This window comes from Tachysurus fulvidraco, chromosome 1, assembly GCF_022655615.1.
Source record: "Tachysurus fulvidraco isolate hzauxx_2018 chromosome 1, HZAU_PFXX_2.0, whole genome shotgun sequence".
In the NCBI taxonomy this organism is placed as follows: Eukaryota; Metazoa; Chordata; class Actinopteri; order Siluriformes; family Bagridae; genus Tachysurus; species Tachysurus fulvidraco.
The window spans coordinates 26,715,986-26,736,109 of NC_062518.1; the positions used below are offsets into that span (position 1 = coordinate 26,715,986).

At 43.9% G+C, this 20,124-nt stretch overlaps 1 protein-coding gene across 17 annotated transcripts in view; it reads left to right on the forward strand.

Moving 5' to 3' along the window:
• The window catches only part of rnf220a (ring finger protein 220a), a 117,076-nt gene extending 97,214 nt beyond the window's left edge, over positions 1 to 19,862 (forward strand). For 3 of the 17 annotated variants that reach the window (XM_027169308.2, XM_027169310.2, XM_027169313.2), the window contains 9 exons: positions 2,873 to 2,994; positions 3,583 to 3,709; positions 8,318 to 8,414; positions 8,513 to 8,599; positions 8,723 to 8,778; positions 8,963 to 9,062; positions 15,167 to 15,275; positions 16,014 to 16,088; positions 17,862 to 19,862. In XM_027169308.2, the coding sequence (XP_027025109.1) occupies positions 2,873 to 2,994; positions 3,583 to 3,709; positions 8,318 to 8,414; positions 8,513 to 8,599; positions 8,723 to 8,778; positions 8,963 to 9,062; positions 15,167 to 15,275; positions 16,014 to 16,088; positions 17,862 to 17,933 (845 nt within the window). In that variant the 3' untranslated portion in view covers positions 17,934 to 19,862. Of the gene's footprint in view, positions 1 to 1,986; positions 2,068 to 2,872; positions 2,995 to 3,582; positions 3,710 to 8,317; positions 8,415 to 8,506; positions 8,600 to 8,722; positions 8,779 to 8,926; positions 9,063 to 12,808; positions 12,905 to 15,166; positions 15,276 to 16,013; positions 16,089 to 17,861 lie in introns of all 17 variants that reach the window. The other 14 variants (XM_047815528.1, XM_047815535.1, XM_027169304.2 and 11 more) reach the window with 12 other exon arrangements.
• The last annotated feature ends 262 nt before the right edge of the window (positions 19,863 to 20,124 follow it).

The following is a 20,124-nucleotide window of genomic DNA, read 5'->3' on the forward strand; positions in this document are numbered from 1 at the left end:
TCTTGTTCAGAGCTGGTGCTGGTTTGAAGTTGGTTCCACTGGCGATCCTTCTAAGAACCGGTTTGCCTTTCCATTGGTTAGAGAGCCATCACAGAGCCGAGTCTGACGTTACTGTATACGTGTCACGTTACCCAGCGCAGCAACTTTAGCGCAGCAGCAGCAAACACAAACACAACAACAATGGTGGATGTTGCTTTACTGTTAATGCTCATGTCTTTGTGAACCTACATAAGCATCCAAACGTGGCGAATCCAACGTGTACGTGCAGCTCCGTGTAATTTGTATTAACGGAGCTCGTAATCGAGAAAATACATAACATTATTGTATCATTAACACAAAAAAAGTTAGCCTTAGCATGTAGCTACCTACTATCATGTGTGCTGATAACTGTTCATAAAAAAGTGTAAGTAAAAGTTTATTAAACATTAGTATATTTAAGGTACATTATCAAATGCGCTAACAGTATCCCTGCCCACAGCCCCTGATGCAAGCAGTTCTTATGTCTAGACCAGCAATGTTATGGTGCTACTTAAGAACCACTTTTCCTGGTACAGAACCGGTGCTTTGGCTGTCAAAAAAAAAGAACTGGTTCTAAATTAGGCTCTGGCTCCGAACCAGCACACAAACTGCCTCAGTGGAAAAGGGGTATTGGTGTCAGATACCACAGCACACTGTCAGAGGTCTTGTGGAGTCCCTGCTATGACCGGTCTGAACTGTTTTGGTGGCACAAGGGGAACCTACATTGTATTAGGAAGCTGTCTTTAATTTTATGACTGACATACACACACTATATTAAAGCTACACACTCCACTATTACCAGTTTCATCATATTTCTGAGTTCAAGAATAAAAAAAACTTTAAAAAAGTTTACATAAAGAAAACATGATAATAAATCTTGTAACTGTACTTATTAATAAGCGCACAAAAATACACATTAGTGTGTATAATAATTGGTGAGATTGTTGTCGTGGTTGTAAGCCAACAAAAATGTGTTTTGATCCAAATATCAGTTGTAAGAACACCAGGTAAACAAACTAGACGCATTTCCGTTACATAAGTTGTCGCTTCTCTTGTTTATTCAGCCAAACACTTCATTTCTAGACAATAGTGACATGCATTCAGTCTCCTCCTGGAAAGAGGAAATCACTTATCCTACGTAGATACATACATTACTGAGAGGTTTTACACTAACACTTTAATATCTGCAGTTCATCCTAATTCATCGTTCATGTCAACGAAAGCCGCTTAAATACAAGCATTTTATTTCATTCAGTTGTAGTTTGAATCAAACGCCAGTATAGAGCAGAAGTCCGTTAGATCACCGAACCAGTTCTAGACTATGAGATTGGGATTCCTGGTAATAATATCTACAATGGTGGTCATGGTGATTTTACAATAAATATAAAACTGTTTAGGAACAACCTTATTTTACCTCACTATCTTTTTTTTTTCTTTTTTTTCCTTCATTTTAAATCCTTCATTTTGGCTGCATTGTGTATGACTTGCATGCATATCAATAAATACATGGGTTTAGCTTTGCATCTCTCTTAGTCACATGATTGTTGTATATAATCACGATTATAAAAAGACAGGAGCAACCTAGAAATCTGGAGCTTTTTGTGTTAAAATGGGAGGTGGTAGCTGAGTGGTTAAGGCATTGGACTACTGATCGGAAGGTCATGAGTTCGAATCCAAGGTTCACCAAGCTGCCACTGCTGGGCCCCTGAACAAGGCCCTTAACCCTCAATTGCTCAGTTCAAGCTTACCTTACAGGAAGTCAAAAATTCTATTCCTGATTAGATCAGTGTTCTCCACTAGCTTCTCTCTAGCAGTATTTCAGCATGTCTGGTTGTTCCTTATGTGTGTGAAGTAGCGATTAGGTGAAGCTGGTCCTGTCTTGTACGTGTTTCTGTGCAGTTCCCTTGTCTGTAGCGCCTGCCCGAGCAGAGGATCTCTTTAACCCTTCGCTTCTTGATATGTCAACAGTCGGTGACCTCTGCTGGCGCAGGCGTTACGGCAAGGATGTGCCCCGAGATGTGCCCCTAGCTCCCTACTGCCTACACGACGGTGAGAATTCCCCCAATCTCACACACTCCTCCTAGCCCAGCTGTGTAGTGGCTAATGGAGCTGTCTTTATTTAAACCGTAGGCCCTCATGCCATATTTCACCTCTCATCTGAAACGCTAGCTGGGAAAACTCCTGCCCTTCCTAATTAATCTGCCTCTTTTTCTTCCTGTTTAATGATGCCCAGCGGCCCCCTCTATTACCGTCCGCTGCAAGACTGAGGTGGAGACCATATCTTGCTCATCTCATTCTCTCTCTCGCTCTCTCTCTTGCTCTCTCTCTCTCACATCACACATGCTTTCTCTTTTTCCCCTCAAGTCTCCCTCAACCTCTCTGGCAATCACAGCCACCTAAAAATTAATGTCCCCACACGCCATTTGCAGTTAAGGAAAAGCGACAGAGACTTACGGCGCAATGGGCTCTGTTCTGCTACGTTAAATTTCTAATTACACGCGCGCCGGTAGAGAAGCTCTCCCCACCCCACCCCACCTCCCACCCCCCTTCCTCCTGCATGCGTCACACAGATGAGTGGCATGGCATGTTATCAGGGTCTGCACCACCAGCTCTTTAGCATGACCAGCCTCAGTTAAACAGATTTGATCAGATCTGCTCAGGGAGCCTCCTAGTTTGACCTCAGAGCTCTTGTCGGTTTGGCTTCTTTGAGGGATCCAAACTATTCCACATCATAACACAATTATGCATATTGCCCGTGATCCCGCAATTGTTTGTAACTCGGCTGTTTGATCTAGTCTACTAAAAGCACAAGATAATTTGATGATAACCGCACTCTCCTTTCTGTCTCTCGCAGCTCGGATCGGCAAGCTGAAGCGACGGAAGCCAGAGGATGGACAGGTATGTCCGCTGTGCAGCGCTCCGCTGGAAGGAACAGTTGAGGAAATGAATAAGCATGTGGAAGAGTGTCTGTTAAAGGTAGCCTCTCAAACCCGGGCCTTGCAGAGCCTCTGAATCTTTAGAGTTCACGCTGTCTCTTCCTTGCCTGCTCCTTTCCCTGGACGTCAACTTCTGCAACAATATTCCACAAGCTCCGAAAAGCCTCTCAAAAGCATCACGTCTGATTCAAACTATACACGAAGTAGCAGTCACATGACCGTGTCCAGGGGAAGTCGTACGGCAATCATTCTTTCCTGAAAGGAGTCGTCTTCTTTCTGCACTACTTACTCATGTAGAACGTACGAACGGCTTGGTGAGGGTGGCTTCCTGAACCCGCTTAAGAGATCTTCACCTTTTCTTTTCTTAAAGTGGGTGTACTGTGTTTGGTAGCTTCTCCCACACCACCCCAATATCAAGTGGTTCAGGATGTAGCACCTACCCATCCATTCGTCTCTAATCCAGTAGCTCTAGCATTACTAATGCACTCTTGGTGTTAGGGTTTGGTGCACTGCATGTGTTTCGCCTCTTATTCACCTCAGATCGAATAGATATTCGAAGAAATAAAGCAAGAAACTTTTATTATGGAATGTATACCGGACGTTTTTCTCACGGTTTTGTTTTTCTTAGAGGGAAGGCGGCATAGAGGACGACCAGGCAGATATGGAAGGCGAGAACGGCACCCGCTTCGAAGAGTACGAGTGGTGCGGCCAGAAGAGGATCCGAGCGACTTCTCTGCTGGAGGGAGGCTTCAGAGGTAAGCACTGAGATTTTAGCCCTTTATCTTCTACGAGATAAATATCCATCCAAAGAGTTCTGTACATCATGTCTTTTACACCAGTGGAAGTTCAGGTCCGTGAAAGCTTGACTAGGTCGCCGAATTAGTGTTTTGCGTACCATCATCAGATCACATCAGTACGAATTTGTTGATTTAAAAAAAAAAATTACGTGGACTCAAGTTTTTGGTTTCAGATTTGGTCAACAAAAATACAAAAACACTGCCATCCTAGTATCTCTAATGAGCATTAAAGAGTCTCTTATTCTTATTTATGTTCAAATGTGTATTTTGAACATAGAACATGCTGTTTAAAAATAAAAAAAAATCCTAATAAATTTTAATATATATAATAAAATTGTGTTGCTTTAAACTTGATGGCCTTGCTCAGTCAGCTGTGGCAGGGTCTGTTAAGCTTAGTAAAGAGCCGTTAGAAAGCGCGTTCGGCTGTGCGATTGACCCACACGGCACTGTGGGAGAGAAATGGAGCAGTGACCTGCAGAGTACAACATTGTGCAGCCATGCAATTATAGCTCCCAGCCTACCTCTGCTCACCTGGGAAAAGGAGCCACACGCACACTTTACTGCCCGGGCCGAGTCTACGCTTTCAGTCTTAGAAAGTTTTTAAAGAATCCAGCTTAGTTCATAAAAAATTCACCACTCGTGATGGGTTTCTAACTCAGGAGTAGTTCGTTACTCTTATCCTCTCATCACTTAAGTTAGGTGGTTTCTTGTAGTGTTCAGTATAGCGTTCACGTAGTTCAAAAGCCAGCTCTGAGTGACGCTTTTAAAACATGCACAGCTTAGTTACGGTGCACGGATTGTGCTTTGTTTACCTCAGCATCTAAACCCCAATACCGCTTTATCCTCACGGACACCCTTTGTGAAGAGCCTCTCCTTCTCCTTAGGGGCCTTTTGTAAACTTCAGTGCTCTTAACAGAGGCAAGATGCTTCGATCGCGAGTGGAAGGAACTGAATAACAAAGCTGTGAGCGTGGGTAGATGGGAAAACAGCTTAGCATCAACTCTTAGTCCCAGCTAGGCAGCCAGTGTGGCCGAAATCAATTGGGAATGTGACCAGCTCAGGGTCTGTGCTGGAGATTTTCAGCCTTTGAAATGACGGCGATGGAGAGCCGGAGCCATGCAGAGAGAGAGAGAGAGAAAGAGAGCTCATTGGCCTCCAGAACACTTGAAAGTCCCCTGTATTTACCTTGAAAGCTCTGAGCTAAAGTCCTCATGCGGCCAACAAACCCAAGTGGCGGAATCCCTTCAGCCCTCCAGAGAGGAGCGAGAGAGGAAGATGGGGAGGAGAGAAAGCAGATAGAGGGGTATGAAGAGAGCCATCAATGGGATAAGAGGCCCCTCAGCTCAGAACCTCCGGCTCCAGTGTCTCTATCTCTCTGAAGGTTCAGGAAGAAAGCCAAGGGGAAGCACTTTCAACTGAACAAAAGGTGAAAGGGAGGAGAGAAATCGAAGCGGATCAGTTTTGGGCGCTGGAGCTCCAGGCCTCCTGTGTCCCAGGCTTAGGAGAGCTGTGAGGCTGATGAACAGATAGAGACGGCAGTCACAGAGGACGGAGGGATAGATGTGCTGAGAGAGATAGCGATTTAGCGCAAAGCACATGGGACGATTTAAGCCTTTGTAAATTATTTCTTTAAAGATGGGCTTTGTACTCCCCCTTCCCTATTTCTAGTGGGACATGCTAAATGCCATTCTGATTAGGTGAACTTTGACCTCTGCTCCAAACAGAGAGGGGTTGACTGTGTGCAAGGCTGTGTTATTTTTAGTTGTTCCTTTTAGTCCCCTTTTTTTGTCTTCTCCTGCAGAGGCATATATAGATTAGCATGGAATGTCAGCTACGACATATGTAGATTAGCACGGAATATTCATTTGAGTCGGTCTAGAACAGAGAAAGAGCATGTTTTATTTTATGCACGCGACCGGTGTCATTCATGAGGCTAAGCCACTGACATTTGAGCTTTGTCTTACATGTGTTTGTGTTTATCGTAGCGCTCCAGAGCTTATTTGACGTACTTCTATGCTAGTAGTAGACTAGCACAGAGTTAACCAATAAAGCTACATGTTATGTGTGGACGAGCTGTTTCATTGATCGGGGGGGTGTTGAGTGGGTGGGAGGAAAATGCTCTCCCCCGGGGTAAAGGGGGGTGTTGCGTGGAGGGGGGGTGGGGGTATGTCGTAGCAGGAATACAAGGCGGCAGCGTGCATAATGCAGCTGAAAGGCAGTTAGAGCGCCACTGACCTTTTCAGCACAGATTAGATTGCCTGCCAGGTCCAGTTAGTAGAAACCCAGCGACTCTTCCAACACCTCTCAGGTACTGAGGCCTGCACCGCTCACGCAGCCTCGTGTGTGCATAGTGGTGTTTGGTCTGGCACGCTTCTTAGGCAAACCCAAGATTTGTAAACGTGCAAACGTGTAAACCGAAGGGAAATTGACGGAAATTCATAACATTAAATGGCTGAGGCAGAAATGTTGGTAAGACTATAAATAAATGGAAATGGAGTAACTTTTATTCTTTTTTTTTTTTAAATAGGTGAGATGGTGGTATAGATGCATAGATGGTGTGTGTCTGTTCCAAGTGTCACCACAAAAAGAAACGTTTCCTTTATGTATTTTCACTCAACAAATATAATTTAGCTCTTACAGATTGTGCGTTAGATGTTAAACTCATCATAACCTTGCAGTAGCAGCTTACAGGGTGTCCTGATCATTGTGTGTGTGTGTGTGTGTACAGGCTGACGTTCACAAAAGGTCTATAACACTTGGCCATTTGTGTCTGATAATTCCAGGTTATTGGGAAGTAAAAATACTAAACACGATTGTCTTCAAACTGGCTCTTTCTGCCTTCTGCCTACTGGATCTGTAGTGCTTCTACGCCATGGCTCGATCCATGCATTAACAACAACCATGCAGGATCCACAGCTTAATCAATTGATTGGATTAACAGTGATTTTTTTTTTGGCTCTTTATGGCCTGCTACATCTTCCCCAGGCTTCTCTGCCATTAGTGGTCAGGACAATCTATTTATTTGTCTGTTTTCGCCTTTTCACATTTGCTTGTTCCCACATCTTCACAGTGCGTTAACAGTTCCGCATCATTTGCAGGTTATTTTGGGTGGAGCTGTACACAATCAAGCATGCCACAGTTTCAGATGCAGTCTACAGAAGGTTTCTTACAAGGTGTTGGTCCCTACCAAGCAATGGGGTTGGAATAGGGAGATTTATTCAACTACGGTAATGTTCACATATGCTAGCGCAGCCATAGGGACCAAATAAAATTTAAAAGCTTCCTTTTATTTGATCGTCACCATGTTGTTAAAGGGAGAAAAAAAAAATAGGGAGCCTTTGCAGCACATTTTATCCCCTCTCTGTCCCATCGGCCTCCCTTTAGAGAGCTGTAGAGGGAGGGGGCATGTGCCCTACTGCTGCCACTCCGTACTTTCATTCTCCAGCACCGCAGAATGGAGATCACGCCAACATCACTCAGTGGGATGAGAGGAGGCAGCAGTCCCCTCTTTCCCCACACACACACACACACACACACACACACACACACACACAGAGCCCAGCACCCAGGACCCTTGAACCTGTCAGGATGTTCTGGGAGCTTTCCTGTCCTAACTGGAGCTGAAGGTGACGGCTGGAGTTTGTGTGCACGCTCATCACCAGGTTTATAGAGGTGCCAGTCAGGTGCTGCGCTCCACTGCACCAGGCTTCTCTATGTGACGGGTGCCTCAATCCGGCTGGGACGCTGGAGAGTGGAGCCACAGCCCTGTCGCCTCCAATCAGTGTGTTGTGTTGGCTTTTAATTGATGTTGCTCTGGCCTCTATAATAAGACTGGACTGAAAGTGGACATGGACTCACTGTAGGTTTAAAGCTGAATCACATGGCTTTGATGTTCAGATATTACGTAATGCAGTGAGTTAGAGACGATATAGAAAAATAAAGGAAGTGATGCACAGTACCAATATTTAAGGAGCTATTTAAGAAGGAGGTCTTTGTCAGACGATATTGGCCGGTTTTACCGATCAGATCAACTACAACCCGTCAAAACGCGATATTAATATGAATACAATTTGTGAAGAACATCAAAAACCTGCTGCTTATAGAGCAAATAAAGCAGATGGTCTGGAGGCAAAACTAACATCGTACTCCAAAGTCAAGAGATTTCCTTCAAATCCTGCTTAGTGCACAGCCATCCAAGAACATAATGCATCGTTTAGCTTTTCAAGTAAATTTCCACACAAATAACGTTTTTCCAGTCGCTGAATTTTGTTTGGTAGCTGCTCGAAATAGCACTTTTTTTTTTCTGTGTGGAACCCTAATATCAATATACTGTACTGTATACTTCAATTGTACATTTCACAATTGCACACTTGTACATACAAATTGTGCATATTGTATACTTCTGTTACACTGTGGAGCTTCTGTCTCTAAAACAAATTCCTCACATGCGAAAACATGCCTGGCAATAAAGCTCTTACTGATTCTGATTCAACTGTTGCCCAAAGAGAGATGTTCACCTTAAACATGATTCACAGTTTAAACACAATATGTTTGTGTTTGTGACAGGAACAGGCTTCGCCATGTGCAGCGCAAAAGAGAGCCACGACAGCGACGCCGACCTGGACGTGGACGGAGACGACACCCTGGAGTACGGCAAAGCACAGTATCCTTCCCTAATCTCACTCAACTTATGGGCATTCACAGAATCGTGTCTGTGTAATGATAGTGCAAAACAGTTTTTCTTTAACCTAGCATGTGCAGATACACTGAAGCAGATATCATTCCTTGTTCCGGAGAGGACCAAGGGGAGACCAAAGAACGTGAGGCACTCCGCGGAGCCGTCTTAAAGTACGTGCTGCGCTCTGTCTTGGAACGTTGTTGTTGTTTATTGTACGTCGATCATCTTGTAAGCTGTTCCTGCGTTAAGCTCAGTGATTTAAACGATTCGAATGTCTTTGTTCCCGTTAACAGCGGAGGCATGCCATCCAACAGGATAACGCCGGAGTTCTCCAAGTGGGCTAGCGATGGTGAGTATCCCCATTTTTCTAGTTTCATGGAGTTTGCCTTTGCTCTAAATCCTGAGCCATGAAGCATTTCAAACAAGAGACACACTTGTATGTGGATGAATGTTGTAGTGTGTAGTTTGTAAGTCACTGAATCTTTTTTCCCCCCCAGTTCACTCATTACGTGGAGGTGTGTGTGTGTCTGCAGAAATGCCATCCACCAGCAACGGTGAGAGCAGCAAGCAGGAGGCCAGCTCTGCATCGACATCCACCGTGCCCAGGACCTGCAAAAACAGTGAGATTGAGAAGTAAGTGTGGCCTTCAGTACAAATACCCACACACACGGACAGTCCTGTCCCTTTGAGGCCTGCCACTAGCGGGTGTAGCTCGGGGTGAGATGAGTTTGTGTTAGAGGTGATTGGTCATAAATGATGCATTTTATGTGCTCATTTCTCTAGTGCAGTCTTGATCACAGGGAGGAGTTTGTGCTATCGATCCAGGGTTGTCCCTACTACCGAGATACCCCGAGAATGCTAATGCAACAGTTTTCCAGTGCTCGTACAACAGCTGTTATTAGTTGTAGTGGGGCATGAGGTGTGTGTGAAGTAGCGGTGGTGGAGGAGGAGGAGACTAAAAATGAGCCTGCCTAGAAAAAAAGAGGGAGACTTCAGTGAGATCAGTTTATGGACAGATTTTGGAGAAACATGCAACAATCGTACCCGAGTTCAGTCTGCTGCTGATGTTTTAGTGAGTTTTACAGCACCTAGCATACAGTAGGTAGGGAATAATCTAAGCGAGTACGGACTTGAGTTTGGATCGGATATTGGCCACATTTTCCCATTCCTTAGAGAGAGAGAGAGAGGGTCTAGGTGGGCAAGAAGGCTACCCAGAGCACAAGATGAATTTGAATAACCTGGCTCATGTGAAAAGGCCAGCCTCTTTAATACCCTCATCTCCATGTCCTCATCCATATTCCTTCGACAAGTGCACCCGCAAAACAATTTCCCTCTGCTGGTGGCTGAGAGCGCCACCCTGTCTGCATAGGTAATTGGGGTCAGAGCACAACTGTGTGTGTCTGTGTATGGAAGATTCGATTTGTATATTTGTTCCGTGTTGTCCCTTTACATCCTTTACATTCTTAAATCATATATATGGGGACAAAATGAATCAAATATACAAACCGAATCTTTCATTATTCTTATATTTTATTTATATAAATATATACAGTACTGTGCAAAAGTTTTAGGCAGGTGTGAAAAAATGCTGTAAACAAAGAATGCTTTCAGAAATGGAAGTGTTAAACATTTATTTTCATAAATGAACAAAATGCAGTGAATGAACAAAAGAGAAATCTAAATCAAATCAATATTTAATGTGACCGCCCTTTGCCTTCAAAACAGCAGCAATGCTTCTAGGTACACTCGCACACAGTTTTTAAAGGAACTCGGCCGGTAGGTTGTTCCAAACATCTTGGAGAACTAACCACAGATCTTCTGTGGATGTCGGCTTTCCCACATCCTTCTGTCTCTTCATGTAATCCCAGACACACTCGATGATGTTGAGATCAGGGCTCTGTGGGGGCCGTGCCATCACTTCATGCTGGTTTGAAGGAAAAAGTTAGTAACACCAAATATTGATCTGATTTAGATTTTTCTTTTGTTTGCTCACTTTGCATTTTGTAAATTGACAGAAATAAACACTCATTATTTATATTTCTGAAAGCATTATTTGTTTACAGCATTTTTCACACCTGCCTAAAACCTTTGCACAGTACTATATATGTAAAATCATATTCATACTTTAAAATGACGTGACGTGACATACGGCTAAGTACGGTGACCCATACTCAGAATTCGTTCTCTGCATTTGACACATCCAATGTGCGCGCACACACAGCAGTGAACACACAGCAGTGAACGCACACACACACACCGTGAACACACACCTGGAGCAGTGGGCAGCCATTATGCTACAGCACCCGGGGAGCAGTTGGGGGGGTTTGGTGCCTTGCTCAAGGGCACCTCAGTCGTGGCCGGCCCGAGACTCGAACCCACAACCTTAGGGTTACGAGTCAAACTCTCTAATAATTAGTCCACGGCTTGCCCCTAATGGTAATGGTAATTCTGACATTATGGTTGCCCAGCTTATAGATACACAGCAACCCAGCAAAGCCATACAACGGTAATTAACCCATTACAGCACATACGGACTGTTTGGTTCATTTTCATCCCAACATAATATGTGCTTCACACTTATTTGCAGCTTATCCATAACTGCAATCGCAATTTCCTCCACTTGGCAGCGAGAGAGAGAAGCAAAGTCCTTACAGAGCCACGAATTAGATCGCTTAGGTATCCTTATACACGCATCATTTTTCCTCCCTTACACTCGTACACTTCTTTCCACTCGTTATTTTACACCCCCCCCCCCCCCCCCTGTCTTGCTCACTCGTTCCGACTTCTCTTCTCATGGGAGAGCTGCCCAGTACGGCCGAATCAATCTGCCGTGCGTGGCTGCCCATCTCCGAGCTTCATATTAAATATCAGAGCTGAGAACTGGTGAATAGGCAGAGCAAAGCCAGCACAATTGATTTCTCCCATCAGCACGCTGGAAGCATGTCCTTCCCGTGTGTGTGTGTGTGTTGGTGGGGGGTGGCTGATGCACATCTTCTGTGACAGTCGCAGAGTGCATGTTTAACCGTGTTTGCCGTTCGGGAAGACCTGTTGAAGCTCCGCATTTTGGAGGAAAATTGTATATTATGCATGTTCAACATGACAGACAGCCAATATCTGTGGAAACGGATGTGTTAGTAAGCGTGGTCGAGATCACGGTTCTCCAGTCGTGTGTGTGTGTGTGTGAGAGAGAGAGAGAGAGAGGACGAGTGCGGGTATGTGAGTGGGAGGATGAAGACGGACAGAACACTGTTCCTAAGTGGTGCAGCAGAAGCGTGACAGCTTAGATTGATTCATCACTTTCTCCACCGAGACCCTCTTACTCTCTTTCGTGCACACACACACACACACACAACAGCTAGACGTTTAAGCTAGACCGAGCGTGCGTGTTCGGGGGGAGCATTAAGTGTTTTATCCTGCTGGAGTATGAATCACCTCAGCTGTTTGAAGTTAAGGCAGAGGAGGAAGCCGAGAGCAGCCTTCCTCTAGTAACCTTTCTCTATTAGTTTAGCGCATAGCTCCAGAGACACACACACACACGTGTTTATTTAATATCTCCCACAATATTTCTTTATGGCTGCGGCTTGTCCCCATCTATCTATCTCCATGACAGTGAGCGTCTCTACACAGCGCTTCCTCAGTCTCGACGCACCAGCTGTTACACCATATCACATTACGGAAGGAGCAGCACACACAACTCCCCGCGATGATGATGTCATTAATCAAGCGCTGAGAGGTCATAAGAAGGGGGATGTTTAGCAGAAAGATCAGGGCTTGCTTTTGCTTTTCCTTTAGCACAGCTATAATTGGTGTTGTTTTTTTTTGGGGGGGGGAGGGGTGGTCTGTGCTACATTTCCTAGAGTAATAGAAGTGATTATATGCCCAGAATCGAGATTTATATAAAACAATCTGTGTCGATTTAAAGACCAAAGGAAAGAGATCGCATTTCTGAAAACTTTCTTTGTTACAGAATTCTCCACATCCTAAGAGCTGGCCTCAAGCTCCAAATTCAAACATATGGGTAAAGCCATGCAATGATGTTATTTCCAATTTCCTAAAGTGAAGGGCCTTAATCTGAGTGCACTTTAAAGATGCCAGACAAGGAGCTGAATGATTCCACTCCAGCAGAGAACACACACACACACACACACACAAAAACAATTCCCCCTCCCTACACTGTTTGTGAGATGCATGCTTTTCAATCTGCAATGAAAATGAGATTTGTCGAGTTTAGTTATAGTGATTCGTTGTGAATGGTTACGAGAGGGAGACGAGGAGGAAGTGTGCTTGGTTTTACATGGTGGGATTGTGTAGCGTGTGTGTGTGTGTGTGTGAGTGATTAGGGGTCAGACAAGGATATGTGATGAATTTTGTGCCTCCAGTGTCTCAGATTTCTACAACTGGCCTGCTCCTGCATTAAATGCAAACTTGTTCGCGCCGTCCAAAGCCTTCAGAAGGTTATCACCATTTCCCAGTAGGTAAGCTGTTGGCATCAGTGGATCTATTTTTAAATCAAGCACCCTGTAAAGTGTTTTTTAGTGAACAACCAGTCCAGACTTCAGTAGTCGATTTTCGTCTGTCCACAGACTCGCTTCTGAGGGCTAACGATACAGAGTGGACAGTCTCCGTGCATCACTGCTGTGCCAGTTCAAAAAGTCGTTCCCATTACAGACACGATCTAAATCGCCTCATGTTCTTGGTCTTTTTGTCGAATATAATATCGAAGCCTGTTGGAATACATTTTGAACAGACGTACACGTTGCACCGAGATAAACCTTATTGCCCAAAACAACACCATGGTGGAATAAGTCATGTAGCTCTGCGTTAAGTGTATTGTCTGAGGAATGCCTGTTTAACGTCTCTGCTCTTATGTTTTTGCTTACGTGCAGTAAGGGACCTTTTTTTTTTTTTCCTCCTTCCAAACCTGAGTGAGCTCATCCTGACCCGTCGAACGTGCACGCGTCTGCACTCACAGTAAAGTTGCGCTCGCTGCTCCGTCTGCTCCACCTCTCTGCACACGAAGAAGGATTAAAACCTTTTATTGCCCAGAGGAATTAAAGACATTTTAAAATGCGGTTTTCTATAAATCTCATCCTAATGAATATTCATGGTGTTGTGGCCCCGTGTGAGAGGGGTTGTAGTTTATTGGGGGAAAAAGTTCTGCACAGCCGCAGCGATAACAGCGGGCATGGAGTGCGGCACACACACAGTCCTCTATCTGCTTTATAAGCAAGCACGCTAATCAAGGCTAAATGCTTTTTTACAAGCTGCCCACCAGTAAGAGGAGTTTTAAAGCTTTATGGTCCCTGTGCTGATTGTAGGGTAGCGAGTAGCTGACCACCAGTCTGTCCGGTCTGCCAGATGTACAGCTGGCTCTCCTTGCTCAAGGTCTTCATCCAGTCCAAGTGAGTGTGGAGACCAAGCTAGGCATGTGCTAATACAATGAACATTTTATAACCTCCCCTTTTATTACAGTATACAGTAGCAGAAAGATATTGTTTTTAAAAGCTGATTGATTTGCTTAAGTAGCCACATAAATACGACCGACTGTTAGATACCTAATATAATCGTGCCTTTTGGGATCACACAAACTTGACTGGAATATCAATCCCAGCTTGAGCTGATGTTTTTATTTAACACGTTAATCATATTTATTTTTTGCTGACAATGCATATAGGTAGTTGCCTTCATCATGTTCTAGGTGATCGTGGGATGTGCTTATTTTGTCATATCTATATTTATCCTATATGGTTCTCACTGATCTTCACCTTGCTTTTCTCACAATTAACCCAGAAAGCCTCATTATGAAATCGATTCAAGTTGAGAGATTATTGTTTAGCAGTTTATATCATTTTCGGCAAGCAGTTTTTAACCATAAGCGGCATACTGGCCACTTCTATAAACAGGCATTTTCAGACAAGAATACGTTTTATTTCTGCATTTGTTTGATGACTTGATTGCTACTACTCGGTCTCAAGGGGTGTCGAGGAACCCGATGATCCCTTCCACCTGCATAAGCATCGCTCTTTCCATTTAGTCTTGTGGAAGAGCTGCAGTCTGTAATTGTTCCTTCCCCTCTTACCGCCCCTCACCTGATTCACATCTTGTATACCTTGTTTGTGTGGAAGCCGGACGAGTCGTCACCGAGGGCTGACGCAGACACGTAATAAACGACGCTATTGGAAAAGCGGCGGAACGGAACAGGCACTAATCGTAGGGAGAGTGCCGGAGAGAACGCCAGAGCGATCGATACCGTAGATCAGCGCTCCATCTGGCTGGAAAATGAGCGGATCACCATAAACGTCCCACCAAGCAAGGCGTCACCCAATCAATGGCACCCACATCGATTTAGTTATCGCGAGTTCATATGCTACCGACAGTGTTAAATGTACATTCACCAGCCCATGGGCATTCATGAGTAGTCAGGTCTGGGGATGGAGAGGTAGAGGTGAGGAGAGAGGTTTAGTGGATTCAGACTCTGCTTAACAATGATCATATAGTGAAGACTGACTGAGAGAGTTCCATACGATTTAAGGGAAAATCTGAAAAATGGATATGTTTAGAAAATGACAGCGCAATTTAAAAATAAAAAAAAATGTTTTGAAATGTATTTCCTAGATTTTTTTTTCTATGTCTTTTAAACTTTGGTCTGCATTGGATAGTCTTACATATGTTTGGTGTGGCAGTTGGATTGACCGTGAGTTTTGTGGGGGTTTTTTTGTTCATTTTTCTCTATCTAGAATCACAGAGGACTCCACAGGCACCACACTGGAAGCACTGAAGGCTCGCATCCGGGAACTGGAGAAGCAGATCCTTAGAGGAGACAGATACAAGTGTCTGATCTGCATGGTATGAAAGCGCCTATGTCTCTCTGTAAGCGAGAGAGGAACAAAAGCACAGTGATGCCTGCTAAGAGATTGTATTTCCTAGTCATGCTTCATATAAAGGCTACAGTGACTCTGTACAAGTTTTTTTTTTGTTGTTTGTTTGTTTTTAAGTGTTTTTAACACTTCTGTCCCCATTTGTATTATTTTATTTAATTCTCCCCTGGCCACATTTCTGACATGTTCCCATCTTCCAAAGCTGCTTCTCTAAACCATGAGGACAGAGTACGTATTGATGGCTCTAAGCACTCGAGTGGTACTGACGTGATTTGCCATCATCTGTTCCCATCACACGTTGTTCTGAATAAGCCGGAGCAATTATGCATTTTCATTCACGCTTTACAAGTCTCCAGTCCTCCAGCTGGATCCTTGTATTTTTAATGACTCACAGCGGTGGTTATCAGTGGAGGTCTACTGCCACCTGCTGCTCTAGTAGACTAAAACAGACCTCCCTGCTTGTTCCACCTCTTTGATCACCGCTCAAGTAATTATAGGGTGCGGTTTTCTAATAAGGAATAAACATGTGTTTAAGGAGCCATTCTGATAATTATCTGCCCAGACCCTGAGTTACTGCTCGATTTTTGTGTCTCTGGGTGGCACATGTGCTTTTTAGCGTACCCGAGTACTAGAATTGTTCATCTGCTGTACATGATAATGTTTTTTCAATTCGAATAAAATAAAAATCGACATATTTCTTTTGCAGGACTCCTACACAGCGCCCCTCACCTCCATCCAGTGTTGGCATGTCCACTGTGAAGAATGCTGGCTTCGGACTCTGGTGAGAATTTCTGGCCTCGTACAGTATACACTTCTTGTTACCCAGTAACCCACGTCATGGCCGTAACAGACACCCTTCCATTACCCTTTGTTTACTCTGTAAAAATCTGAAAGTAGAATCGGTCACTGTAACGTTGCTGGTTGTCTGATTGATGGAACTCATTAATTTGTAAACACGCACACACACGCGCACGCATGCATCTCTGCAGTGCACTAAGCTGCTTTCAGCAGTTCCCCTCATGAGTCCATCAGCGTGTTCCGCTGCTACATGAGGAAGCAATTAATAAATGCTTCCCAGCCATAGCCTTTTTTTTTTTTTCCTTTTCTTTTCCAATACACATTGTATTAAATCAGCCCTTTCTCCTGCCTGCTCCTCTCACAAGGCCCTCTGTGTCCACCACACTGATGAAGGTAAAGAGTGAGGGATCAGAGAAGTGTGTGTGCGGTGAGCCCACTCTGCCACAGAGGCTTGTTACTAATGCAGGCATTAAAACCGCTGCCTTAAGGCGGCAATAAAAGGCAGCACGCTGGGGCTCCTTGCGTCTCGATCAAAGTAAATGTGTGTAATTTGGTTACAGACAGGGCTAACCGAGGAGCCCACGCCTCATACACTCGTTAAATACAGGTAACCCCTGCCTCGCTAGAACAAAGGAACCAAATTAAACACGCAGTACCCTGTGGTTCTGGGGAAAGGTAGTGGATGTGGGGGGAACCAGGCTTGTACTGGAACTGCTATCAAGCTTGTGACGGTGTTACTGTGGTAAGTGTACGGGATGTGGTAGCTCAGTGGTTAAGGCGTTCGACTACTGATAGGTAGGTCATTGTTTCGAATCCTAGGTCCACCAAGTTGCCACTGCTGGGCCCCTCAAAAATGTAAGTCACTCTGGATAAGAGTGTCTGCTAAATGTTGTAAATGTACGAGAGGTACACTGGCTTTTGTAGCCTCTGATGACGGCACTCCATAATTAAACTTTCTAAAGTGGAACAAAACTGCATTTTCAGTTGAAAGAGAAAGAACCCAAGTGAGGTGTTGGACAGCGTGTGGATGTTTGTGCAGTACACAGAGGCCTAAATTCTTTTTACACGCTTGAAAGTCACAGAGAGCGTGACGCACTCGAGATGGCGTGCACTGCTTCATACACCTGTGTTTGCTCACAGCTGTGTTTTCTGTCACCTGGGCTAGATCTCTCCTGCTCAGCTTCTTCTCAACTGATCTTGTCTGTCCGCAGCAGAAATGGTAAACCTCTGGCTGTGACACAGGTGTGTGAAGACTGGACGCTAGAAGTAGTGGTGTAGAGATTATAGAAATTCCTCACTCTCGTGCTACTATGTAAACATCCGTGTCTCTCGCCCGGGGCCTGCTATGTAAAATGATGGCACAGAACCACAGTAGGCTGTTTCTTCATGTTTGATATGTGAGAATAGAGCACTTTGCCTCGGTTGGTCTTTATAAAGGTGTATTGTGTGTGTGTGTGCGCTCCTTAAACACAGTCTTTATTAGTGCTCAAGACGTGGGTTTATTTATTCATTTATTTATTTATTTATTTGGAGTGGGGAATGATATCCCCCTGCTGTGTCTGCTTTAAAGTCTAGTGTTTGTGCAGTGGCTAAGACACCGAGTGCTCACCGACATGAGCATATGTCCTCTAGACTTTTAGAGGATTTCCTATTCGTTTTCTTAACCATCACATCATTTCACCATTTAATTCATACTGTGACTTCATTCAGACAACCAACTGAAAGTTTTCTCTTCTTCTTTTTTCCTCTTTAACAGGGAAATAAGAAACTGTGTCCACAGTGCAACACCATCACATCACCAGGAGACCTCCGACGTGTGTACTTGTGAACGAGTCAGCATCAGCGTCCAGATTCGTCCCCCATTTTCCTTTTTTTTTGTCTATTCTGTTCCGGTGGATTACAGTTTCCTCTTCCAGACTGAGAGTCGTGTGCAGATATTAACAAGGAGCGTCTGATGTAGCAGCAAACTGCACAGGGACTTGTAAGGACTATGTATAGACTCAGTATTTCCCTGTGAGTGAGACGCACCTCCCACTTCTTGCCCAGCCTCTGACTTTGCCCCCTAGTGGTGCTCCATGTTACGGTGCAGGTCCATAACGCTGCTGCCCACTTCCCCGCTTCGCTTTGACACACACCCACCATCTGCTACGATGGAGTGTGTGTTTGTGTGTCTGTGTGTGCATGTTGGTGGGATCCCTCTCAGCAAGACCTACGAGCTGGTCTTCAGCTGGGAGCTTCAGCCCTCCATCCCGACAGGGACAAAAAAAAAAAGAAAAAACACACAAAAAAATAATAATAAAGAAACTGCTGATAGTTTAGCCTTCACCCTTCTGTCCCTTCCATCCTTTTCTTCAAACTGTCATTGTGTTTTTTCTCCCACCTTGCCAACAACCCCCCCGATTTTCACTTCTTTTGTGGTGTTCTAGTGACGTCAACCAAATTCAATGAATCAGTGCAAGCACATGTATTATAGTCTTGTATGTTTACGGTGTTGTGAGTAAATGACCTAGAGAACACACTTGTATACACATGCATAACATGCGCACACACTCAAAAAAAAAATGACACACAAGTATATATCGCAGTTTTAGTTGGGGCCGGGGGTCGGGTGGGTGGGTGAGGGAGGGGCCGATGTTTCAATCTTTGTGGAAAAAGAAATCCCTCTGTATTTTTAAACAGATGTTGTTGTCTTGAGGTTGAAGTTGTATTTCATTGTACAGGAAGAAATTTAATAATATTAATAATGAAGTACTCAAACTAGGCTTTAAAGGTTTAGGCTGTACATTTTTTTTTTTCAACTCTGATATACGGTATATACTGTAGATTCAAGTTTAAAGTAAGCGAGCTCATCGTTTTTTTTGTTTGTTTGTTTGTTTTTGTTTCTTCCCTTTTTTTTTTAAAATATCGGAAAGACTGATTAAATTTTAAACTGTTAAGCACCCTGATGATCCTTTCAAGTGACAACAGAAATCGGTTTTCTGCAAGCAGATGCCTAAGAAAGGTGTGATTCTGTTCATCCTTTCTAAGATGGGTTATAAAACAAAAACAAACAAAAAAAAAAGCTTTGGATCCCCTTGTTTTTGGGATATGTTCATATCATACGACCACATTGTGGAAGACAACAATGCTTTTCCTTTCGTCCTACAAGAAGGATCAGATCGGATCGGATTGGATTGGATCGGATGACTGGCACATGGCCTGATCCCTCCGCTCTCTCCAGGAGTGACATGGTGTACTTTTGTATTTGTACAACTATATATATTGTGATATTTCTTTTCTGTATTGATGTAAACAAGGGGGAAAAGGTTTCAAGAAAAGAAAGCAAAGTGCTGATCCCAGTCCCACAATAAATGGTCAAATGTTGCATTTCTTTTTTTTTTTTTTATCCCCCCCCCCCCGCCCTCCTTTTTATTTTTTTCCTCTTATTATTTGCACCGTTAGTGAGATTAATGGCTGTCTCAATTCTGTAAATAAACCACTTTTCAATTTTTCAACACTTGGAGTTGCCAAGCTTCATAGAAGACAAGAGGCTGTCCATAACAGTTTAAATGTATGAGATTATTGATCAGAGATGAGAAACCCTTTTTAAATTTCTTGTTTGGAGAAAAAAAAAAAGGTCCTGTCCCCGTGCTATAAAAAAATTGCACAAGACAATTGTGTGAGCTGATTGTGTCCTTGTATAATTCTTGGAAATGGTACGTGTCTTACCCGTTTGTAAACTTCATTTGACAGTAATTAAATGATTGTACATCTGAAACAATTGTCCTGTGCTGGCCTCCTTCCCAGTTCTATTGGTTGCTAATGTCTTCTCTCAAATTGAGCCAAACACCTGGACAAACTCTTGTTCTTTTAGAAGTATCTGTTTCGTTTGTGTTCCATGTAAATTACATGGATTTCCAAAAGGTGCTAAAAATCTATAGGCTGACGATGAATTATGTAGTACAGTGTTACCCCGCTTATCGACCTTAATCCGTTCCTTAAAACCGATCGAAATGTGAAAAGGTCGAAGAGCGATTGTA